Genomic DNA, 25,154 nt, shown 5'->3' with positions numbered 1-25,154 from the left:
TGTCCGCGCGCCACGCCCCCCTGCTCGCGGGCCGCGTGCGGAGCCGCGCGCCCGGGAGGCTCCGGGACCGTGGCGGCGGGCGGCGGCGGCGCAGCCCTCCGCGGGCCATGTCCTCTCCGGCGGTGGCGAGGAGCTCCCCAGGAGGGAGTCGGGAGATGGCCCCAGCGCCGCAGGGCCGAGGCCGGTTCTGGGAAGTGGGCGGCGGCAGCGGCCATCGGCTGGAGCGCGCGGCCGCGGAGTCGGAGCGCTGGGAGCTGCTGCTCCGCCGCGGGGAGCTGCTGGCGCTGGGCGGCCACCTGAAGGGCGCGCTGGAGGCGTTCGCGGCGGCGCTGCGCCGCGGGGCCCCGGCCAGGCCCGAGTGCCTGGGCGCCCTGGTGGACTGCCTGGTGTTCAACTACCGGCTCCGCCACGGGCTGGGCTGGAGCGCGGCCCCGGTTGCAGGCGCTGACGGCGGCGTCGGCGGGCTCCTCAGATGCCTGGGCTGCCGGGGCTTCCTGAGCGAGCCGGTGACCGTGCCCTGTGGCCACAGCTACTGCCGCCGCTGCCTGCGGAGGGAACTCCGCGCCCGCTGCCGCCTCTGCCGGGACCGGCTGCCGCCCGCCACCGCCAGTGCCACTGATGCTGAAGGGACCGCCCCGCGGCCGCCGCCTCTGGCCGCCGCCATCGCCGCTTCAGACTTCAGAACCAGCGTCGTCCTCAACCACCTGGCCGAGAAGTGGTTTCCGGGCCAGCGCGAGCGGGCCCGGGCGGCCGGCAGGCTCGGGGAGCTACTGCACCAGGGGCGCTACCGGGAGGCCCTGGCCGCCGCCTGCGAGGCGCTGCGAGCAGGTGACCGCCCGGGGATGCGGCGGGGCCGGGCCGACCGCACCCTCCTGGCCCCGAGGGCCGGGGACCCGGAGCTTGTCTGCGCCCCGAGAGTCTCCTCTGCTTCCCCGGGGCCGCTGGCGTGTCGGGTCTCGGGGTGCTGGGGGGTGTGGGAGGGGGCGGCGCCCCGGGGTGCTTCGGTCATAATGGGGATCGCCCTGGGAGCCGACTGTGACGCGGCGCGGGGAGGGGCGCTCGGCGCGGGGTTCCCTCGGCCGCGGCCTGGCTGTCGGGCGCGCGCTCCCGGCGCGGAGTGGGTGACCTGGACCGAGGCCGCCCCGGCGCGGGATGGGTGGTAGCTGGGCTATCCCGAGCGGCCGCTCGCTTCCTGCCGCGCGCTTTCCGGGAATTGGCTCTCGGGCCGGGCCCGCCGCGGGGAAACGACTGCCGGGGCGGGGAGAGAATCCCCCGCGAGGGCAACTAGGCCGGGCAGGCGGCGTCTCCCTTCCTCACCCACAAAAGTCACCGGGACAATTGGGAACCGCGGGAGGGCAGAATTGCATAAGCTGGGGGCGGGGGGCGTTGTGTAACGGGTGACGTCCGGTGGGCGTGGCGGGAGCTCCGCGCGGGCGCCCGGCCCCGGGAGGCCCTGCAGGCCGCCGGGCTTGGGGCTTGGGGCGCAGCTGCCCCGGGTGGTCCCTTGCTACCTGGAAATGCCTGAACTGGTTCCTCTTGAAAGTTTCAGCTGGCCTGTTTCAGATCATGCTTATTTCCTATGTACTTTGCAGTGCACCTAGCTTATGGTAAAGATGAGAGGGGCTCCCTGATCCATAGTTCTCTGCCACGCTTCTCCTGACCTTTCCACTTAGGATCAGGCTGTGGGGAAAGGCCTTGTAGGTCTTGAGTGCATTTTTTAGTCTCCAAGAAGCAGCCTCGGCCTCCTAACCTAGGTTAGCACTTTCTTCTTAAGGTGGTTTTAGGCGCTGAAAGGGGGCAGTTTCAAGCTTCTCTTATGTAAAAGGAAGAGTTGTTCTATATAAATCAGTAGTTCTCTACCAGGGGGATTTTATCTCTCCTCTCTCGGGGCATTATTTAGAACAATATCTGGAGAGATTTTTGGTTGCCACCTCTTGTGGGGGTGGTGCTGGTACCGACATCTAGTGGGAGAGGCTGGGGTGCTGCTCAGACATCCTGCTAGGCACAGCAGGATTCCCACAACAAAGAATTATCAGGCCCCAAGTGCCACTGTTGATAAACCTTGTGTTACGCGTATTTGAAGATCTTAGTGTCTATCCATTGGCATGAAATGATAGGGGAATAATCCCCCAGAAAACAGACATCTAGAATAGCAACTGACTTTAGGTATTACAGGTAAATTTATAGACTGTGTAACTGAAAGGATCATCTTTCGGGTCATGTTTTGTCCCAAGTGCTTAGTCATATTGAACTAATGTCAAGATCTGGCGTTGTTTAGTATCTTTAGAGTTCGAAGCACAAACCCCGGAGATTTTTGTATTCTTTCAGTGCCTTAGTGAGGAGTAGGCAGGTATAAAATAGAAAGATAGGCTCAGAACAAAAGAAAAGTATTTGGAATACGGAATTCTGATACACATGACTCTGCCTCTCTGGGTGAATAAAGAGAAGAGAAACTGGACTCAGTTGTACAGACCACCTAGTAACTGACCATGGTGTGATTTTTAAAGCGAGGAAGCAGATGCCAGGCAGTGAAGACATGCACACCGTCACACTGTTAACTGGTAGAGAGGCAGTGCTGTATCTTCCGCTTCTCCTAAACGTTGGTCTAGGGTTCATCCTGCCTTATAGCACATGTTTAGTATACATATCCAAGGAAGTTTTTTTGGTCACTGAGGCTGAACCTTATGGACAGTACTACTGATTTACTGATCTGACTTTGAATTAGGGGTTTCACAAGAATCCAGGTCCTGGTCCATGGAAGAACAGTGAGCACTTTTGCTAATTGAGGTCTAGCTTAACATTCTGTGACCAATAATATTTTAGTTAACAGAGATTCTGGTTCTTGGATCGAGGATATTATGTTTAACAGGAAAAGGCTCTGAAAGATGTAATCTCTCCTTTTTTCAAGTTGCATAGATTGCACATGAGGATTTTGCCCACTTAGCAACTTCATTCTACTTTTGCAGGAATAGAACCCAAGTCTTCTGACTTTCACTGCATTAGCTTATTTTTTCCTCATTTTTAGTTCTTTCAAGAATCATTAATTCCATGCTTGAAAATGTCTGAATGGCACTAATGAGGATAAGTTTTTTAATCTTTTGAATTCTTAATGTGAAGTAACAGGAAAAAAATCTCAGAGCTAACAAATTAGAGTTGGTAAAGGGCCGATTTATAAGTGTCTCACAATTTATGGGTGTAAATCAAAATGTTAACTAGTACAGTCATAAGCTGTTTGTACAATCCTTAGGCTTTAACTTCTTTGGAATTGGCAAGCTAGGCATTTGACATGTATTTATATAACTGTACGGTTGTAGTTATTAATGATCTTGTCATTATTGTTGATAATGAAAAAAGATCTTCACTATAATTTCTTCGTATAATTCTTATAATGAAACAAGTAAATACTATTAACTAGAAAAAATCTAGTCTGCAGTTAGCCCACACACATCCAAACTTATCTCTGCCAGCAGCAAAAGAAAGCTTGAAAACCTTTGCCAAAATCAGAAGTTTCCCATTTAGATTACATAAGTTTCTGTTGAATTGAAATATATTTAGATAACATTTAAACCATTGATCTTTTGGTATTAACTCTCAGATGTTTCATAACTTTCTGTCTTTTTAGTATTCAAGGATATTATGTAAAGTTTTTCCTGCACTGAATCTCTGTGCTTGAGCCTATTGAAATGATCCCACTAAGCCATCCTGCCTGCCTTTTGTGTTTAATGTTTTTTTACACTGACTTATCTCCTTCATGTGTTCACCTCTCCCCCAGAGGAAGACAACAGAACAGTATAATTTACAGTTTGTACAGGTTAAAAAGAAAAATAAAGGTTGTAAGGTGGGGGGGTGATATTTTGTTTTAAAATATTTGGGTAAGGAAAATTTTGTCTTTAATATTAATTCTGTAATCCTTGACCAGGCATGGTGGCTCAAACCTGTAATCCCAGGACTTTGGGAGACCGAGGCGGGCGGATCACGTGAGGCCAGGAGTTCGAGACCAGCCTGGCCAACATGGTGGAACCCCGTATCTACTAGAAATACAAAAAATTACCCAGGCGTGGTGGTGCTTGCCTGTAGTTCCCGCTACTCCAGAGGCTGAGGCAGAATTGCTTGAACCCGGAAAGTGGAGGTTGCAGTGAGCTGAGACCACACCACTGCACTCCAGCCTGGGCAACAGAGCAAGACTCAGTCTCAAAAAAAAAAAAAAAAAAAAAACATAAAAATAAAAATATGATCCTTGACTGTTACCCAGTATTTTTACATTATTTATATTAATATCATTTGATCTTCACAGAGAATTCTATGGAGTACTGTAATATTATCCTCAGAGGGAAAGTGAGGCACCTATGGATAGACATGCAGTGTGGCTTAGTGATTAAAGCTCTGCATGCTGGAAGCTGACACCTGGGTTCCAATCCTGACGCAGCCCTCGCCTCTCTCCGACCTTGTGCACGTTGCCTAACCTATCTGTGTTTTGGTTTCCTTATCTGAAAAATGAGAATAGTCTCTACCTCATAGGGTGTTGTGAGAATCAAATGAGTCAAAACATGCTAAGTGCTTTAAATAGTGCCTGACACAGAGTAAATGCCCAGTAAATATTAATTCAATATTTTTAAAATGTAGAAGTGTGTTACGGCTAGAAGGGGATTTTGCTGAAAGTGGAATCTAAACCTTGCAATTTTACATCCTGTTCTGTTCTATCACTTGGTAGAGAGTAACGATTACATCCCGATTTTAGTTTACACATGTTAACTAGCAGTTTAGCATTCATCAATAAACTATAGATACTTAAAAGCTTTAGCTATCAGAAGATCAAATTATAGGTAAATACTGAATACACTTAAAGAAAATGTAGAGGGTTTTTATTATCTTTAGTAACTCAACTAGGTTAAAATGAAGAAATTTGAATTTAAACAATACAGTAGTTTCCCCTTATTTGTGGTTTCAGTTACCCACATGGTACAGTATGATAAAATATTTTGAGAGACCACTTTCATGTACCTTTTTTCACAGCATATTGTTATATTGTTCTATTTTATCATCAGTTATTGTTGCTAATGTCTTACTACACCTAATTTATAAATTAAAGTTTATCACAGGTATCACAGTATATATAGGGCTTGGTACTATCTGAAGTTGCAGGCATCCGTGGGGGTCTTGGAACGTATCCCCCTCGGGTAAAGGGAGGCTCTTGTTAACTTATTTATGTCCTTACTTATTGTGCAGAGGACTTGAAACAGTAAACACTGATGTCTGTATGGTGATTATAGTTCACAATTATTTTCATTTCTATTATCGTAATTGATCCATACACAAACTCATGTGAGATAGGAGGGCAAGTATTAATATCCCTAATTCACAGATTTAAGAAAAGTTGCAAGAATTTTAGGTGACTTTCTTAAGGGAAGTAAGTGACCAAGTTAAAACTGAAAGCAGAACCCAAATATGTGCATATTGATTCAAAACACAAAGTTTATTTAAAAATTAGCACGCAAAACATAAATCTAAAATATTCTTACTATTCAACAAATTTTTATTGAGTAGCTACTATATACCAGGCATTGTTTTAGGTGCTAGAAATATAAAAAGGAGTAAAATAAAGTCCCTGTCCTTGTAGAGTTTGTATTTTTTGTTTCTTTTGTAATTGCAGCAAATTGAAAATCCCTAGAAAATGGGGTTTACTGCTTAATTGGCTTCTACTTAACCAAGACTATATCTCTAATTATTTTCTTTGATTCATAAGGTACTTTAAGGATGTTTTTTTCTTAGTGCCTCAGGGTTAGTAAAAAGATCAACTGTAATGGCTATTGATATAAATGATAAAAAAACTGATTCAAGTGTCCCATTTCAAATGAATAATTTGTTTTTTAACTGTTTTTCATTCATCAAATGCAGAATTTACCAAAACTGAATTATCTTAGATTTCTAGTTATTTATATATTAACTTTTTGTTTATTCAGAATCATTTTTCTGTTTGTTGGAATATTTCTAAGAGGCTTGGAAAATCTCGAGTAAAATTTTAAATGAATTTGTATAGTGTTCTGCCTCTTTCCAAAGGTATTTCTCAAAATTGGAATTGTTTTATTATTGAAGTTGAATGACTTCAGGGAACTCTAAAATGCAAGATGGAAGCTTCTGTTTGGTTTTTTCTTTCCCTTTGGTAAGGTCTTTTGCTTCCCATCCCCTTGACTCACCTTTGTGCTGTCTGTTGTCCAGTCTGCTCTCCTGATCCCTAAAGATGTTTCTTATCTAGGCTACCATTTATGTGGGTAAAAGACAAGGTAGAAAATACTCTTCTGTATCTTGTATCAAGGGTTAATCTAATATCTTCATCACTTTGTTTTGAGATATTTTGGAATGTTATCAACAATTATTATAGATGGAGCATGTATGTCTTAGGTTTGGTGTTAACTGTTTAACATGCATTATCTTATTCAATCCTCACAGCAGTTATAAAATGTAGGTGTTTTAGAGGTAAGCATATTATAGGTCAGGAGAGTTCAAAGAGTTAAACTACCAAAAGGGGATCTGAACCCAATTTCTGAATCTAGTGTTAATGATCTTACTATCCCAAACTCCTACTCCTGAACATTCTTAATCAGTGATCAACAGCTTATCACTTGGCAGCTTTGAGCTCAACCCTGGTAACCAAGTCATACTGTACTGAACATAATGAAGCAATAGAAGCAAAAAAAAAAAAAAAAAAAATTGATATTCTGGTTAGCCTTTGAAAATTTTGATAGCTTGATATATAAATCTCAGAAAAAGACACTCAGAAAAATGAGAAAAGGAATATGAATAGAGAACTTTATACACAGCCCAAATACTGAATAAACACAAAGTTTTAAAGGTCAAACTTAATGAAGAAATGGAGGTTGTTAAAATTACGATGCTATTTTTAATTTATGTATTTCTAGCAAAGAGAAAAAAACACAGCTTGTGGGAGTATAAAATAAAGTCTTTATAAAAGAAGGGTTGGCAGAATGTGTTGGAAATGTTGTATATCTTTATAACTTTCTAGGCCCAGCATGGTGGCTCATGCATATAATGCCAAAACTTTGGGAGGCCAAGGAGGGAGGACCACTTGAGCCCAAGAGTTTGAGACCAGCCTGGGCAACATAGTGGTACCGTATCTGTACAAAAAATTTAAAAGTTAGCCAGGTGTGGAGACATGCACCTGGAGTCCCAGCTACTGAGGCTGGAGTATCTATTGAGCATAGGAGGTCGAGGCTGCGGTGAGCCATGATAATGCCACTGCACTCCAGCCTGGGCTACAGAGTGAGATCTTAGATCTTTTCTCAAATAAATAAAGTACAAGCAATAAATAACTTTCTACATACTGTATAGCAAATAACTAAAAAGGCAAGCAGGTACATAAAGATAGACGTTTGTTATACTTTTTATACTGCCAAAAGTTGGAAGTAACTTAATTGCAGAGTAGGAAATTTTTAAATAGGTTGTATATATAGTAGGATATTTTGCAACTATTAAAAATCATGTGGACTAGTATTACATGGAAAAAAAAGCAGATTATAAACAGCATATATAGTATATTTTATAAAACTACATGTTAAAAATATACTTTACACATAAAGAACAAAAATGTATGGGAGGCCGTTTGTTTTAGACTGACCTGCACTAGGCACCAGCAGACCAGACAGAATTAGAATGGAGGCCTTTGTGCTGAGTGCCACATAATCAAACTGAACTTTGAATTTGAACTGAAATGAGCCAGTTTTCTAAAAAAAAAAAAAAGAGATTTCAGTCAACCTGAGTTAGTGAAATAAGACAGTCCTCTCTGTTTTAACCTGTAAAGAAAGTTTTCAACTTTAAAACAACCAATCTACTTTTTGTCCCTTATTTCTGCTTTCTTTAAACCTTTTCTGCCTAGGAGGCTAACCTCCTCTGCTTAGCTCATTAGAAGACCCATTTTATAGAATGAGCTGTTGCCCATTTCTAGAATCACAAATAAAAGTCAATTCGAACCTTAAATTTGTGCTAATTTTTTCTTTTGTTAATACCAACACTGGCTATTTCTTTGTGATGGGAAAGAGATAGTTTTTACCTCTTATTTCTATATTTTTCAAATTGTATGAGTAAACATTTTTTAAGCTTTTGTGATTTGAAAAAAACTTTCTTGAAGGTGAACTAAAGAAACAACTTTAAGACCTGTTACTAACCATGGATCTCTAATGATTGGAACAAAGATAGAAAACCATGACTCTAGAATAGAAAACTCTCTCTTCAACCCATGAAATAAATGCTTTGGACAGCCGAAGACTAGATTCCTCAGATGGTGGAGCAGAGTCTTATTTAAATCTTTTTACTTGCCGAATGACTTACAAATAATACTGGGTATAAAAGGAGAAAATGGGAACATGAATTGAGCTTAAGGAATCAAATTTTAATGAATTTTCTCTAATTCAGGAAACATTTATCAAAGCCAGGATCTGAGGATAAAAGGCAGGAAATAACGGAGGGAGTTCAAACATCTTTGAATTAAATTACTTTAATAAATAATGTATATATACGATGAAGGCACAGAATCATAATAGCAAACATGCCATGCTTTCAATGTACCAAGCCCTGTTCTAAGTACTATGCACCCATTAACTTACTCTCTAGAGTAAGCCTTGGGGTAGAGACTGTTACCAACATATTAATAGCATGGAGGTAAACAGCTAGAACTCTGGAGCTGGCTTCCTGAGTTAGAATCTCGAATCCACCAATTACTAGCTGTATGATCATGGGCAAGCTGCATATTACTCTTCACTGTTTTCTATAAAAATGTGGACAATCCTAGATCCATGTAGAATTGTGCTGAAGATTGTAAATCATTTAGAACAGCACATAGTGGTGTTAATAATGTTTTAAAAGCCCAGGAATATTAAAGCTAAGGAAATTAAAGTACAGAGATTACTTATAATTTACCCCAAGTCACAGTGAGTGAGTGGAAGAGCCAGATCGTGCTCTTAGTGGTTATCATAAATTGTGGAGGAAGACCCAAAGCAAAGCATCTTGGGAGGAGACTGGTGAGCTGTCTTGCTGGATGATAAAAAGTTATCAAGATAAAGAATGGTATGATAAGGGGGAGCTCAGCACAGGAAGGAGGCATGAAATAGAATGGTGTGCATGGGGCAGTGTGGGTAGTTAGGTATGGTTGGGACTTTGAGTGAGTGGGAAGGTTCATAATGATAATTAAGGCTGGAGAGATGGGCAGGAGCCAGGCATGGAGGAACTTGTACTAAATAATACCTGTTTTACCTTGTGAATGGTAAGGATGTAGGTAGAGTAGAACTGAAGGCAGGGAGAGCAGTGAGCAAGCTATTGCAATAGTATTAGAGAGAGATTTGGGGAGCCTAACCCAGGGTTACTAGAGATAGGATTGGAAAAGGGGAGATTTGAGGAATATCATAGGAGGTGACATTTACAAAGTTGATTCTGATTTGGGAAGTTAGTGGTGTCAATAATAGAGAATACAATGAAAAATGCTTTTTTGGTGAAGAATGCTGAGTTTAGAAAAATTATGGCAGGCAGTTGGAAATTTGATGAATCTGAAGTTAGAGTGAAAAATCAGGACTAAAGATAAAGATCAGGGAGTTAATTAAATCATGACAACTAGCACGTCTGTCCCTGCTTCTGGTAGATACGGGTACAAGACCAGAGATATTAAGTGATTTAGAATAAGGTCACAGAGTTAAGTACCACAGTCATATTCAATACAATTAACCCAAACCATGTTGTCTTTGGATTTTGTCAATGTTGTCAAAATTTTGACAACTTTTGAAATTTTGTTGATTTCAAAAATGGAAAGTACATAATATGCCAGGCACTTGCTGGGCAATACAGATACCTGCAGTAATGGAGTGAGCACCAGCATCTTCCCTGATGGCGTGTGCAGTGAGGTGACTCGTCTGTAATGTCCTCAAGGTCACGTAGAGAGCATACAGTAAATACTTGTTGACTCTTTCAAACTTAAGTTAATGATACAGTCAGGACTGATAGCCATTTTGTTGTCTTTCCTGAAAGTTTACGTGGAAGGCAGACCTTGTGTATGCTTTTCAAAGGGGCTCATTTAGCGCACTTGGCGCTTAAGAATTTGAGATCAGTAAGTGTGATGGTCCTAATCTTTTTTTAAAAGTATTGGAAGTTTGAACTCACCTGATGGGGTTGGTTTTTTTTTTTTTTTTTTTTTTTTTCAAAAAAATAATCATTCAAAATAATCCGTTAACATTGGAAATTCTCAATAAGAGCATTACATACAAGGAGTTAGGGAACAAAGAGTTTTAAAATCTGGCTCTTTTTATCTCTACTTAGGGCATGCATCTTCTCTTCTTACCCCAACATATACTGACTTTTTAGGACCTCCTTTAGGGAGATCTCAATATCCTGAATTTTTCTGTGTGGAGAGGGGAAGGAATATGTCTTTTTTTGCTTTGATCAGAGTGGATACATTTTATAGTTTGTTTTTTCAAAGACGGGTCTTCTGAGTCACTTCTTTCACTGCTGCTGTAAAGAAACTGTATAAAGGTGATTGAGCAGTGAAGGCATGGATAAAAGGGGAAATATTCAGCAGTTCTGAACGTGCATGTCATCAAATATAAAGGAGTGAGAACTTGATGTATAAGAAAAAATGGAAATTAAAAAAAATAAAAATCCAAGAATGGGCTGCTTATTGCAGTAGTGAACTCCTCGCTGGAGGTACTAGAGCGGAGTCTGTCTCAAGGATGCTATTGGAAGCACCCCAGCTGTGGGTGGAAAACTGCACTTTCTGAGCCTAGTCTTTTATAGCCTGGAGTTTTTGATGCTGATGCTTTTACTACTTGTTCTTAGACTATTTTGCCATACGCTGCTCTGTTTTCTCACCTCCAGTTGTACTTGACAAGTCAGTATTGCATGATGCTGTTTGACAGTAAAATTTTCTAGCTAGATTATAAGCTCCTCAAAAACAGGAATAATGTAAAACATTTTTGAATACCTACAGGGTCTAGGTTTGTGCTAGGAACTCTTAATTCTTGATTGATTAATCATATTGAACTTTTAATTCTTATGCATTTTGTTCAGAGATAATTTTTCATTGCTTTAAGAAGCACAAGACACAATATTCTAGACATGTCTTTTTTTAACAAGTAAAACATATTTTTATAAAATATTAATTTTATTCTTTAAATGTTTTCGTTGATATAAAATTCTGGGAACATTGTAATCCCCGTTCTCAGGCACCAGCAACTGAAAGAGGCCTTCCTAAATTAATTGCTCAAGTGAGAGTTTTCAATAGAAAAGCAGTCATCTAAAAACTAGAGTAAACCCGGCAGCTATTGATAAATTTTATTAAATTTTATTTAGAGGCATTAAGGCCTTTATGCCCATCTTACAATGAATACTTTATGCTTTTAAAGATCTCAAAGATAGCTTTAAAATAAGAGTCAAGTTAATGTCATTTGTTGCTATATTATAAATTAATTTCTTGCTTGGACATCAGTTTTAGAATCTTTGTACCTGTAGTAATTGATTGCAGTAATATCAGTGAACCAGCTGAGTGTCTGAAATTCTGAATGCCATAGGATAATAATTTGGCTTCTTAAGTACAGATGTGGATGATAGTGAAATGAATCACAAAGCGTTTTTTCTCAGGAGTATTTTAAATTAAATATATTTTGAATTGGGCCAGTACTGTTTTTGCTAATGGCAGGAATTAAAATTCGATCTCTTAAAAGCTGACTCTTATTAACCCATTTCCTCCAGAATCAAGACTACTGTGTATGCTCATAAGATTGAGCCTTTATCAGTCCCTTGTCACTGTGGGAATTCCATATGTAATAGTTACACGTATGGCTATTTTTATAAATGAGGATTTAGAAAGTAGGGTAAAAATATAAGATTTACTATAAAAAGGCAAATCTAAACATCTAAGAAATATGTCTTTAAAATCTTTATAGACTACCCTTTGTTAAAAAAATTTTTCTTAGGAGTGATTATTCATATTATAAAAGTATTTACAATATTCTGGAAAACAGTTTCCTCCACTAAAATGATCCACTTACAATGATTTGATACAACTTCTAGATAAGATTCAACACGTAAAATGGGTTGTGCCTATACTGCCTTTGGCTTATAGACTTTAGTTTGGTGATTATTAACCCTGGAATCACTAAGTCATTTCTTAATCTGGTATGATCATATTTTGTAGATTATGTAATAATCTTTTTAAAATAAACATATCCTTATAAAATATTTATTTCAGAGCCCAGTGACTTGATTGTAAAAATTTACAGAGCAGAATCATATGCTGGTCTCCAGGAGTTTAAAGCAGCCATAGAAGATTTAAATGCAGTTCTTTTTCAACTTCCAGATTGGCCTGAGGTAAAATTACTGTTTTATGTTTGCATAAATTGTAAAATTTTAACTATAAGGGACATGCATTCATTCACAGTTAGGAATTTTAACAAAGTAGATGGTTGACTCCAAATAAAATACCTAGTGCTCTAGAAATATAGGTTCACCTAGGTGCAATGGCTCATTTCCATAATCCTAGCACTTTGGGACGCTGAGTTGGACGGATTGCTTGAGCCCAGGAGTTTGAGACCAGCTTGGGCAACATGTTGAAACCCCATCTCTACAAAAAACACAAAAATGAGCCTGGCATGGTTGTTTGTTCCTGTAGTCCCAACTACTCGAGAGGCTGAAGTGGGAAGGTCACTGGAGCCCTGGAGATTGAGGTTGTGCCACTGAAGTGCCACTGCATTCCAGCCTTGGTGTCAGACCCTGTCTCAAAAAAAATCTAGGTTCAATATTTTGAGTGGATGAGTATCATCTCACAATTTTTTAAATTATAAGAGACTTTTCTTTCATAAGTAAGGAACAAACAATTCATGGTACAGGAAAAAAAAAGACTTTATTATACAAAATGTCTGCAAAGAAATACAACTTGCCATATTGTGAAGATGGATACAAACTGGACTTCATTGAATGAGATTTATTAATGGAAAGAGAATAGGTTCTTAAAGTTGGAAACTTTTTGAGGTATTATATGGTAACTAGATGATTAGGCAGTGATTTAATTCAGAAGATAGGGACAAAGGAAGTTGCCTTGCCCATGTGGCTTTTAAAAAGACTTAGGAATGTGTATAACATACAGTCAGTTTACAGATTCTCCTTTTTATCAAATTGTCAAGGCAAATTAGTCCAAATGTGTTCTTTAAGATATAAGTTACTCTTTTAAGTGACTTTTTCCCTCCATTCAAAACTGTGTCTTTGAGGACAATGTAGTAAGACTGCTCTAAAAAGTATAAATTAATTAGAGAAATGATACGAAATCTCATGATGGCATGACTGGTTAGTACAAAGCAAATGTATTCAGAATAAGAGGGCAGTGGTCAGTGTGCATGGCTTTAAAACTATTGAAAAGGAATCTTTTGGATTTGCCACAGAAGTGATGTAATCAGAAGGGTTTTCTTCAGCCATTAAAGTGGTAGCTAAAAAACTGTTTGGCTAGAACGTTCTTTAGGCTCCTCTGATATTATTTAATACTAAGAATCTCTTTCATTCTAATCACATAAGCAAGGAACGTTTAAAGCTTACCAGTTGATACTTTGTTGGTGGACCAACCCACAGACTGAATTTTGGGTTTATCAGTGATAATTAGTAGGACTCTAATTTTTGTCATAGAGTTTGCTGAACTCACATTATGAAGGAGAAAAGTGAAAGACAAAATAAGGGATTTATGAAAAGTGTCATGTCTATAAGTACTGTCTTAAAAAATTGCATGGGCAATTATACATTCCTAATAACTTGGAAGAAATTTACCATACTGCCCTAAATCTAAGACAAAATTTTTTTCACATTTTAATATTTCTTTAATTTTGATGGATTCTTAAAGTCAGTATAATTTTACGTATAATTTCCTTTTCCCTCAAACAGTTCTTATTAAATCAATAATATTTAAATCAGTAATTTCCTTAAAGTGTGGGGACATGGTATTTCTGATCCTGCCAAGCTCTGACTTGGTGTGGAACTTTGGTGAAAAAGTCATTGTCTGGGCCTCAGTTCCCCAGTTAGTGCTTCTCCAGGGTGGTGTGTAGGTATGCCTTTAAAATGCTTTGGCCTCAATTATTCAGAATTTCAAAATGTGCATTTCCTTTTTTTGTTTGTTTGAGACAGAGTCTTACTCCGTCACCCAGGCTGGAGTGCATTGGTGTGATCTCAGCTCACTGCAACCTCCACCTCCCATGTTCAAGTGATTTTCGTGCCTTAGCCTCCCAGGTAGCTGGTATTACAGGTGCATGCCACCACGCCTGGCTAATGTTTGTATTTTTAGTAGAGGCAGGGTTTCACCATGTTGACCAGACTGGTCTCGAACTCCTGAACTCAAGTGATCCACCTTTGTCAGCCTCCCAAAGTGCTGGGATTACAGGCGTGAGCTACCGCACCCGGCCCAAAATCAGCACTGCTGAGCAGACTATTGTTTTTCTTTACTTGATAATGATTTTTTAAAAAGCAATTCTTACCACAAAGGTTTGATATATGTGCTTTTATTGAAGGTCTACTTCAGGAAAGGAAAAGTACTCTGCGATGCCGGTTTTTTAGGTGATGCCTTACAACTCTTTCTTCAGTGCTTAGCCCTTGATGAAGATTTTGCACCTGCAAAGCTGCAAGTACAAAAGGTAATCAGTTTACCAACAATTACAGTTCATGGTAGGGCTAAGAGACAGACAGGTTTTAAAAAAAAAGCTAATAAAAGTTGGAATAGGAACATAAGTAGTAAATAAATCTAACTTAGGAACAAATATGATAATTTGAGTGGTTTTCAGTTTCATGTACGTATTATATTGAGTTCTTAGTGAAATCGAAACATTTCATTCACAGATATTTCAATGCATTTTTTTTGGTTAGTATTCTAATAGTTTGTTCAATCTGAGCCAGACTGATGGTCCTTAATTAAGCATTACTATCACGATGTTCCTGCTCAGAAGCCTTACTGACCTGCCTTTTGCCTTTTACTTCAGGTCTAACCTTTGCTTACTCCGCAGGATTGCCAATAGTATTGCTCAGTCCACTTGTTTTGCCTTATTTTTTTCAATACTCCGTATGTCACTTTCCATACTTTGTTCTATTTGTGGTGTGTTAGTAATTAATTTTTAAAAATAGGAGATGGAGGAAGGAAGGGAGCTGTCTGATGAAGTGACTTTGGGAAGCATTGGGTTAAGCCAAGTTAATTAGGTTTCTCCAGAATGTTTCATAGCTTTTGATAGGCCAGCATGAAATAAAATAGCACTCAGCTCTTGCAAGACTTATTCACAGAATATCTTCGAAAAATTCTTTGAGAAAATCTGTGCTAATACAAATTCAGGGTCCCAGTCATGATGCTCTCCTGCACATACTCAAAACATGCCACATTATTTATCAGTGTTTCTTAGAGTGTGGCTTTTTGTCAGAGTCATGTGGGGATCATGTTAAACCTAAAGAGTCCTGGGCCCACCAACTACAAGTCTTTGATTCAGAATCTCTAAAATTGGAGCAGTCATTTAAGAAGCATCCCAGGAGATGTTTTTGTACCCTGAAGCATGAGAACTTTGAGATTATTCTCAGATCTCAGCCCCCTTAAGAATCCAGCTGGCATTGGTATAGCCTCTATGAGGTTTGTTTGCATATACATTCTAGCCCACTGATTTAAGAAGAAAATGTTTACTATTGTCTGTTTTCTGACTGTTCCATGTTCATTAGTGTTATCTTCTTGGTAAGACTGCAAACTTTAATTTTAAGAGCATGTGTTTCTGCATTTTGCATGCTGCCAGACATCCTTCTATTTCTGTAACTATTTGTTTGCTGGTTAATAGGATCAGGTAGATGCAAAACAAATAATGCTTTACAATGTTTTGTTTTTCTCCAATATACTTTTTCTAAGTTGTGGTATAATTTACATATAATAAAATGCATGGATTTTACACTTCAGTGAGTTTTGAAAAATGTATGTACCTGTGTAACAGCATCCCAATCAAAACAGAGAATATTTCCATCACCCTAGAAAGTACCTTCATCTCCTTTCCAGTAAATCCTCCATCCCCTGCTCCTAGAGGCAACTACTGTTCAGATTTTTGTCACTGTAGAGTAGTGTTGCTTATTCTAGAACTTCATTGGAATGGAATCATACAATATATACTGTTTTGTGTCTGGGTTTTTTTTTTTTTTTTGCTGAACATATTTTTTAGATACATCTAGTCATTTTTTATTGTTTTTTAAGTATTCCATTATATGAACATAATGGAATTTGTGGTTTTCAGTTAGTAGTGATTTTCATTTGGATTGTTTCCAGTATTTTTTCCTGATATAAACTAAGCTGCTATGAGTATTCTTGTACAAGTCATTTTGTGGACATATGTTTTTACATCCCTTTGGCAAAAACTTAGCAGTGGAATTGCTGGGTTCTAGGGTGGATGTGTGTTTAATGTATTTTTTAAAACAGAGGAAATGTAAATGTGTATATACAGATTTTTAAATGTTTGCTTATTAAATGGAGTATTTGAGCACCTACCAAAGATACGTGCTTTTATCTACATTGTTTATATTTCCATGAATGATTTGTGATTTATTTTGATTTTTGTGTATTTGAAAGATAACAGCTGAAAAACCGAACCTCCAATTTAGACTTTAATATGTGCTGTACCTATAAATACAGATTGTTTGACCACCAAAAATATCAGAATCCCTTTCATTTTATTCTAGCCATGTTCTTCCCCTATCTTAACCTGTTTCTGTTGGAGTTTTAGGCATATTCCTGAGATAAGCACCCAGAAATTTGATTCTCCAGCTGTCTCCCAGCTTATTTCCTCGCTATTATAGGGAAGCTGCCATGGGGTGCTCCTAACCAAGTATTGGGCAGCAGTAACTGCCCACACAGGTTAGTTATTCAGTGAGAAATTAAATTGAGTGTAAGTACAGGGAATTTTGTAGTTTTGTAGTTAGAAGTCCAAGTTTAGTTCACATAAGTGCCCCAAGGCCAACTTCGTAAATATACATTGAGGTGAACTATGAACTATTTTGATAGCATAGGGCTCACTAAGATTCAGAGATAAATATTTAATATGTCTTTTAAGATCTTTTTATAGTCTTTGTGTTGAAAGATCGGCCTTTATCCTGAGTCTTACTAGTCGCATGCTTTCCTTTCAAAGTTTTGAATCATTTGTTTGCGGGTGATTTGACCCCATGAGGCACACCTAATTTTGCAAGACTTTTGAACTTACAGTGTTGCTTACCTTGTTCCCCTCCTGCTCATTAAAAAAATGTCTGCTGCAAACTTTCAAATTATTCTTTATTAGGTAAATTTATACAAAATTAACCAAATATTTTATATTTTCTACTACTTTTAATATTTCTCTTACAGATTTTATGTGATTTATTATTACCTGAAAACTTAAAAGAAGGCCTGAAGGAATCTTCCTGGAGTTCATTACCATGTACTAAAAACAGACCTTTTGATTTTCCTTCAGTGATGGAAGAGTCTCAGTCTCTCAATGAACCTAGCCCAAAGCAGGTACGGGGTGAGACAAGGTTATCATGAGTTTAGCGTATCCATTTCTTTACGAGTTAAGAGCTTCACTTTCCTAGTTTCAAGTACTAGCACCTACTTAAGTACTTTTAACCTGGTTAGTTATCTTAGTAGAATTTTTTCCATAGCCTTTATTTTACACTAAAATCTTTTATGTAAAATATTTGCTAATGAATCACAATTTTAGGTCACGTGAAAGAAAACTTTTAGTTCTTTAAAAATATGTATAGAACATTGCATTTATGTTTCCTCAGGGTAGTAACAGCTGTGTTACAGCATAACTACTTTTAAACCTCATTTTAACATAAGTCACCTTGATTTCTAGGGCTGTGTAAGTACAGTCATCCCTTGTATCTGTGGGAGATTGGTTCCAGGACCTCTCACAGATACCAAATCCAAGGATGCTCAAGTCCCTGATATATTAATAAAATGGCACAGTATTTGCATATAACTTATGCACATCCTCCTGTATACTTAAATCATCTCTAGGTTACTTATAATACCTAATACAATGTAAATACTATGTAAATAGTTGTTATACTGTATTGTCTAGGGAATAATGACGAGAAAAAAGTCGATATATGTTCAGGCTTTTTTTTAGAATATTTTCTATCCCCAGTTGGATGAACCCACGGATGCAGAGCCTGTGGATACGGAGGGCCAACTGTGCTGGCAAAAATCATTTACTTGTCACAGTGTTGGAATCAAGTTAGTGCTATTAAATGAACATTAAAATGAGCATTATAAGGCATTGAAATTTCATTTCAGTTTGATTCTTGGTGAGAGGAATAAAGGATAGTAAAGAAATACAGTTACCTTTGTTTATTGTATTTTTGTAGAGTGAAGAAATACCAGAGGTCACTTCAGAGCCTGTCAAAGGAAGCTTAAACCGTGCTCAGTCAGCACAGTCTATAAATTCAACAGAAATGCCTGCCAGAGAGGACTGTTTAAAAAGAGTGTCCTCAGAACCTGTTCTGTCAGTTCAAGAAAAAGGTGTTCTGCTGAAAAGAAAGTTGTCTCTTTTAGAACAGGATGTGATTGTAAATGAAGATGGAAGAAATAAGCTGAAAAAACAAGGAGGTAAAAATTTTGCTCTACACTTATATAAAATAAATTTATTTAGTCAGAATAGTCTTTAAAGTTTTTCCTAAGGAAGAAAACCCCATGTCTTTGTTTTAATAGAAACTCCCAATGAAGTCTGTATGTTTTCCTTAGCTTATGGTGATATTCCAGAAGAATTAATCGATGTCTCAGATTTCGAGTGTTCTCTCTGCATGAGGTAAGCATATAAAACTTTATAGAAGATGAATATTTTATGTTAGTGTACATAAAATACCGTGTAGATAAAGGTAATAATAGACAATGTAAAGTAACACAGTGCTGGAATAAAAATCAAAAGACATGAATTTTAGTCCTGGGTTTACCTTTCATGCCTTGGGCAAATAACTGAATCTCTGAACCTCAGGTTTCCTAATTTAGAAAGTGGGGTCAAGCTTTGCGTGGCCTACACCTCATTGTTGTGAGAATCACATGGCTTCAGTGTAAAAGGAATCTGGGAAATTGTAAAGTACTAAGAAAGTTATAGGTGATATTATTATTGAAACTTACCTATCTCCATGGTTTTAAATTTGGGTATGAATTCTAATTAGTATTTTATGTGTATGATCCTATCTTATTAATGTATATTAACCATGAAGTCTTTTTAAAGTAACATAAGGATAAGGATTTCCATTATTCAGAATGCTATAATTCTATAAGACTAAATGTTTTGAAATAACATTTCTCATTTACATGAATTGTGTAGGATCAAAAGATTCATACGGGGTCAGGAGGCCTAGTGCTGGTCACACTAGGCTGGTAGCAGTTACATTCCTGAGCAAGTCTTAATTCTGAGCCTTGGTTTCTTCATCTGTGAAGTGAGGGGATTATACTAAACAGTCCCTAAAGTACCTCTAAATCTATTTCTAGCAAATTCAAAACTATCATGTTTCAGAAAATAAGTAAAACTAGTTCTTCTGTAATGTTTGAATAATACATTTAGTATTAAGCCTAACATTAGGATTCAACTGCATTATTTATTAGATCATTCTTTTTATGAGTTTTATATCATAAGGCTCTTATAAACCTATTAAGGAATCATTTTTAAGTTGATATTAAAATGGGAATCTAAAGGCTATACAAAAGCTAACTAATGATTTTTAATGATGTATTTTACATTATTTATTTTGCAGAAAGTCTTTGAAATCTGGTATGTATTTTACATTCACTGCACATATCAGCTTGTACTAGCCACATTTCAAGTGATTAGTAGCCATAGTGTCCAGGGGCTGTTGCGTTAGTCAGGACAGCTCTAGGCCCTTGGCTCTAGGCCTTTGGCAGGAGGCCTTTGTTGATGGAGAACTTTTAAAACATTCTGGAGGGTATGGCTACACTTACCACTGCCCCTTCCCTCCTCTCCTGCCTGCTGGGCCCTCCTTCTTCCTCCTTTAAATAGAGATTAGTGTTATGGTTCTAAAGTAGTACAACCTTTTCAGTGGATAGTTTAATGTGAAAACTAACATGTATCTTGGTTGATTTCAGGTTGTTTTTTGAGCCAGTAACAACCCCTTGCGGACATTCGTTCTGTAAGAATTGTCTTGAGCGTTGTTTAGATCATGCACCATATTGTCCTCTTTGCAAAGAAAGCTTAAAAGAGGTAAATATTTGTATATGTGTCTGTTTGTTGGTCTTAAGTTTGGCAGCATGGTTTAGTTTCTGTTCAGCCATAGAAATAGTGATGATCACGTTCAGAATTACATTCTATATTCTGAGTGACTAACAAGGATAATGTTTTATTACCCATATGCTAATGCTGGAGAAAAGTGAGTTTGAAGAGGATGGGGGAGAGAAGACAGATGCTGAAGACCATCCCCCTTGTACTTAATTTTTTTTTTTAAACAAAAGTGGGTATGGTTAGTTATCTGGTCAGGGATAAGTTCAATTTTGGTGATGACTATATTGGGGAAACCCTATTGCCCTGCCTCCAACCCTCAATAATAAGCCAGATGTGAGGACTGTTTCAGCTTCCTTAACATCTAGAACAACTTTGTTCAATAGAATTTTCTGCATTGATGCAAATGTTCCATATCTTTGCTGTCTGATATATTAGCCATTAGCCATGTTTGCCTATTAAGCTTTTAAATATGGCTAGTGTGACTGAGGAACTATATTTACATTTTATTAACTTAAATTTAAGTAGGCACATGTGACTAATGGCTGCGACATTGGGCAATGCAGCTCTAGAAAAGTGGTAGATTGGAAAGAAGAGAGGGAGGTACAGCTTCCTATTCCCCTTCTTGTAGAGTCAGTGATCAGTGCTAATAACCTGTGATAGGAAAGTAGCTAGATCTCAGTGGATGTCTTCTCTAATTGATGAGAAGAGAGCACCCTCTTAATCATGCTTGAGTGACTGCAGATCACCTACTGTCAGGCTAAAGCCTACGATTCTGAGAGGCAATTGCAGTTTGTAGCATTGATTGGGGAAAGTGATTCTGTCTCTGATGATTGACAGGATTGCTTAAAAAAAAGTATCTTCCAAATATGAATTGAAAAATTCATAAAACCGTTATGAATATACATACAGTATTTCCTGTATAGAAAACAACTCAGTACGGATGTCATAATAGCGTGTGTGTTATTATATTTGATATGTGTCTTACATATATAACAAGCTGATATGTAAAACAAAAGCATATTTAGAATTTTCTCAAAGTCAGGAAACATCAGATAAATTTATTAAAAGAGTTTGTTAGTTACATTTTTAGCTAATATGCTCAATGTTTTTAGATGAAGTACTGTAAACATGCTATTTTTCCAGACTTTATTTAAATACCCCCCAGGATAACTATGATGCTTGTTTTTCCAGATTAACTGTTAGGTTGGTGCAAAAGTAATTGCGGTTTTTGGCATAATATTAGATCTATTGCTTTGATTAGGGATATTCCCTCTTTAAAAAATGTCTGGAGATTGAAAAATATATACTAAGCATATTTTTTGAAAGTATAACTAACATACTATTTAGCAATATCCTGTTTCCAACTTTGAAGATACCCTGCATAGTATAATTTGTAAATTCAAAATACATATACTTTAAAAAAAAATTGGTATGCTGTTCAGTTTTACATTTTTCCTACTTGTCATTTTATTTTGCTCATTTTTCCATTTCCATCTATTTTAGATACATGGTTTTTATAGCAGCATAATAGTCCAGTGATTTAACATTGCTTTGTTGTTGGATATATAAGGTTTCTTGTTCTCTTTTTAATATACTATGCTTTTGCCAACATCATTTAAAATGAATGATTTTATGCATCTTTATGTAATCGAAGATATTATGACAGATATTATATATCTGTCACTCAAGGACAGAGTTGAGGTCTGCTCCTCTACTCAGTAGTGGGTGACAATGGAAGAAAAATTTGAAAGAAAAATTATCTGCAGACTGTGTCTGAAATTGGGAACAAAACAGATGTTTTGCTTTTCTTAAGTAAGGCAATAACCATTTCCTTAGGTTAAATTTTTGGGAGGTGAATTATTGGATCAAAAGCCATATATTTATAAAGCCCTTAAAACCAATTGTTGGATTGCCTCATCCCCAGAAATGTTACAATTATTGAGATTTTTATCAGTAATGTAAGAGTGGCTGTATTTCCCTAGATGTTTAAACATCTTTATTAACTTAATAGAAAATGATAATGGAATTGCTTTTATGATAGCTAATTTGATTAATTTTGTGATAAACACTTATTATCTGTGTATATACTACCTGCCCAAGGCCACCTCTCCCCATGCTCCCCTGACCAGCAGCATCTGTCTCCTGACAACTTGTTAGAAACATAGATTCTTGGACCCTACCCCAGATGCTCAGAGACTCTGGCGTAGGGCTCAGTAGTCTGTATTTTAACAAGCCGTGATTCATGCTAAACTTTGAAAACCACCACCAATTTCCCAACCTCTCGCATTTCCCTATCTACTCTTCATTGGATAATGACAAAACCCTTGCTTTTACTGACTGCAGATCCAAGGATGGCTTCATCTTGTGATAGTTTCCCAGGAGGTTTTCCTCACTAATTTTATGAAATAAATATGTATTGGGCATTTTCTTTGTACAAAGTTCTGTGCATACACCCTGACCATGTCCCTGGCCCTACCCTAAGCAATTTTTAGTTTAACTACAGAGATGTAATATATCTGTGTACATATACTACACGCTACAATGCCTACTATGTGGTAAAAACAGTAAAATATGGGTTCTTGGGAGAGAAAAAAATAATTAAGGAAGAGTTTGTGAAAAAGGTAAAATTGGAGTCAGACCTTGAAGGATAGATATGTTTTGCATAAGCAGGAGTGAGAGAGATGGCTTTTGTAAGTTGGAATAGAGAATAACACAAAAATGCATGAGGATAGTACTTTTTCAGAGTATTTGGGGGTCAGCGCAAATGTAAGATTTTATATAGAGCTGGGGTGGATGGATCATACAGGAAAAGCACTATCTTGATAAGGGTCTGAGTGATAGTGTCCCAAGAAACGCACCTTCCTTGGGTCACTCAAGGACAGAGTTGAGGTCCGCTCCTCTACTCAATAGTGGGTGACAATGGAAGAAAAATCTGAAAGAAAATTTATCTAGAGACTGTGTCTGAAATTGGGAACAAAACAGATGTTTTGCTTTTCTTAAATAAGGCAAATGTGTTATTTTATTTATTCCTTATCCCCTTTTTGTATCTCAGTTAAAATGATAGTTTAGTGCCCATGAGCTGTCAGGTGGAAAAGGGCCTCTGTTGTGGAAGACGGCGGGGCAGGGCCCTCTGCGGCTAATAGAGAAGCTGTGGTCACAGCAGGAAGCAGTTCTTCTGTACAGGGCTTGGTTCAGGTTGCAGCCAACTATCTTTACTGCTCTTGTGCAAAGCCTCAGACAGGTTTTTTTGCTTAGCATCATCCATTGTAATGTTCCCCTCACTAATTAATCCAGAATTGATGGTATAAGTATGTAATAAAGGCTTTAATATATCAGTTAACTGTGTTGCCTGTTTTATACTGTAGGAAAACCACTGCTGGAATGTAAAATAATATTGTCTTTTAGTATCTAGCAGATAGGAGGTACTGTGTCACACAGCTGTTGGAAGAATTAATAGTGAAGTATCTGCCTGATGAACTGTCTGAGAGAAAAAAAATATATGATGAAGAAACTGCTGAACTCTCACAGTAAGTTTCTTCTCATAAAAAAAATTATGAACTACTACCCTTTAATAGTAAGGAAAAACCTCACCGCAAGCTGGATCCTGTCTTTAGTTCATCTCAGTCTAGTCAAGAAGTATTGGTCTGTTTCCGTGGTCCTCAACAGACAGAATCTTATAAAACTTCACTTGGTAACAGCCGGATGTTTTATAGGGAGTTATTGACTCAGCTCTGTGGGCTAAAGCAGTATTTTAGGCGGGGGAGGAATTTCCTACAGTGCCATCAGGCAGTGGAATGGGAAATAGAGAGGGGGCGCTGGTGACAGTGACATTGGTGGTGATGGCGGCTCTCATGTGTCATGGTAGGGCAAGAGGAAGGTTGAGGGTCAGTAGCCTAGATTAGCAGGGGATTTTCTGTCACATGGAGGCCCGGAAGGGGGCTTTCCAAACTTTGAGATCTGAGACTGAAATTGCAAGAGGGGTGTTCAGGGCCAAATCCTCAATTAATGAAGATACTGACTGGGAGCACAACTGAGTTGGTGTCGGGAGGGTGAAAATCTCGGAGGTAACTATGGGATTCGGTAAGGCAGACCACTCTGCAAAGAACACAGCAGCTGATGGAGCTGGGTAGGCAGGGCCAGGCATTGCTTGTTGTCCCTTTTCTGTTTTTCTTTCCCGTTTTTCTCCCTTTCTTTTCCCTAAATGTCTTTCCCTCTTGTGCAGTCACTTGGGTCTCTTTAAATTTTATTAATGGGTTTTTAATTTCTTTATTTCTTTTACTCTCTTTTAATTGAACACACTAAAAAACAAAATTATAATTTGTATATGCTGTTTTAACAACTTTTTGTTTCCATTGATTTTCAAAATATAAATTGAACATTTTGTATGTCACTTTCTAAGAAAAGCTGTGCTTGTAGACTCCTTTATCAACATGTGCCCATCAGATGTCTTCAGTGAGCCAGGTGCCTTCCACAGAAGAAAGATTTCCACTCTTTATAGAAATAGATATTGATTTGTCTTCTCACAGAATTGATATTTTATTGTGTGGTTTATAAAATGATGTGACAATTATGAACCTTTCTGATCAGTGCTGAAGCATCTAGATTTAAGAAAACTGCAGTTCTACTTTTGAAAATTTAAACATGGTGACACAACCAGCCCGCCCACGGAAGAGTGGTAGACTCAAAGGACAGAGGAGGGAGACACACAGAGAGAGCTGCGCATTGGAGAGAAGAGAAGCGACAGGGTGTCCAGCTGCTTGCTAATGGGGCTGTTTCTTAAAACACATATTTTAAACATGTTTCACCTTATGTTTATATAAGTAATTGATGGTCATTTTGAAAAAAACTCAAAAATACAAATGAGCTTTTAAAAAAAGCCATAATCTGCAACCCAAA

General features: G+C 38.4%; 1 protein-coding gene and 1 long non-coding RNA gene across 3 annotated transcripts in view; both read left to right on the top strand.

Moving 5' to 3' along the window:
* LONRF1 (LON peptidase N-terminal domain and ring finger 1) overlaps positions 1-25,154 on the top strand; it is a 33,623-nt gene continuing 8,469 nt past the window's right edge. Inside the window, exons 1-8 of one of the 2 annotated variants that reach the window (XM_519609.8) lie at positions 1-828; positions 12,245-12,363; positions 14,541-14,663; positions 17,381-17,530; positions 18,385-18,625; positions 18,761-18,824; positions 20,126-20,240; positions 23,664-23,785. In XM_519609.8, coding sequence (XP_519609.2) covers positions 108-828; positions 12,245-12,363; positions 14,541-14,663; positions 17,381-17,530; positions 18,385-18,625; positions 18,761-18,824; positions 20,126-20,240; positions 23,664-23,785 — 1,655 coding nt within the window. In that variant the 5' untranslated portion in view covers positions 1-107. Of the gene's footprint in view, positions 829-12,244; positions 12,364-14,540; positions 14,664-17,380; positions 17,531-18,384; positions 18,626-18,727; positions 18,825-20,125; positions 20,241-23,663; positions 23,786-25,154 lie in introns of both variants that reach the window. The other variant, XM_003311611.6, reaches the window with a different exon arrangement.
* LOC134810823 (uncharacterized) lies at positions 836-4,247 on the top strand. The gene is made up of 2 exons (XR_010159422.1): positions 836-3,811; positions 3,920-4,247. It is a non-coding gene; the product is annotated as an uncharacterized LOC134810823 (long non-coding RNA).

Source organism: Pan troglodytes, chromosome 7 (assembly GCF_028858775.2).
Source record: "Pan troglodytes isolate AG18354 chromosome 7, NHGRI_mPanTro3-v2.0_pri, whole genome shotgun sequence".
Taxonomy (NCBI): domain Eukaryota; kingdom Metazoa; phylum Chordata; class Mammalia; order Primates; family Hominidae; genus Pan; species Pan troglodytes.
The sequence above is the reverse complement of the archived record's forward strand: the minus strand, read 5'-3'. Positions and strand labels throughout refer to the sequence as shown.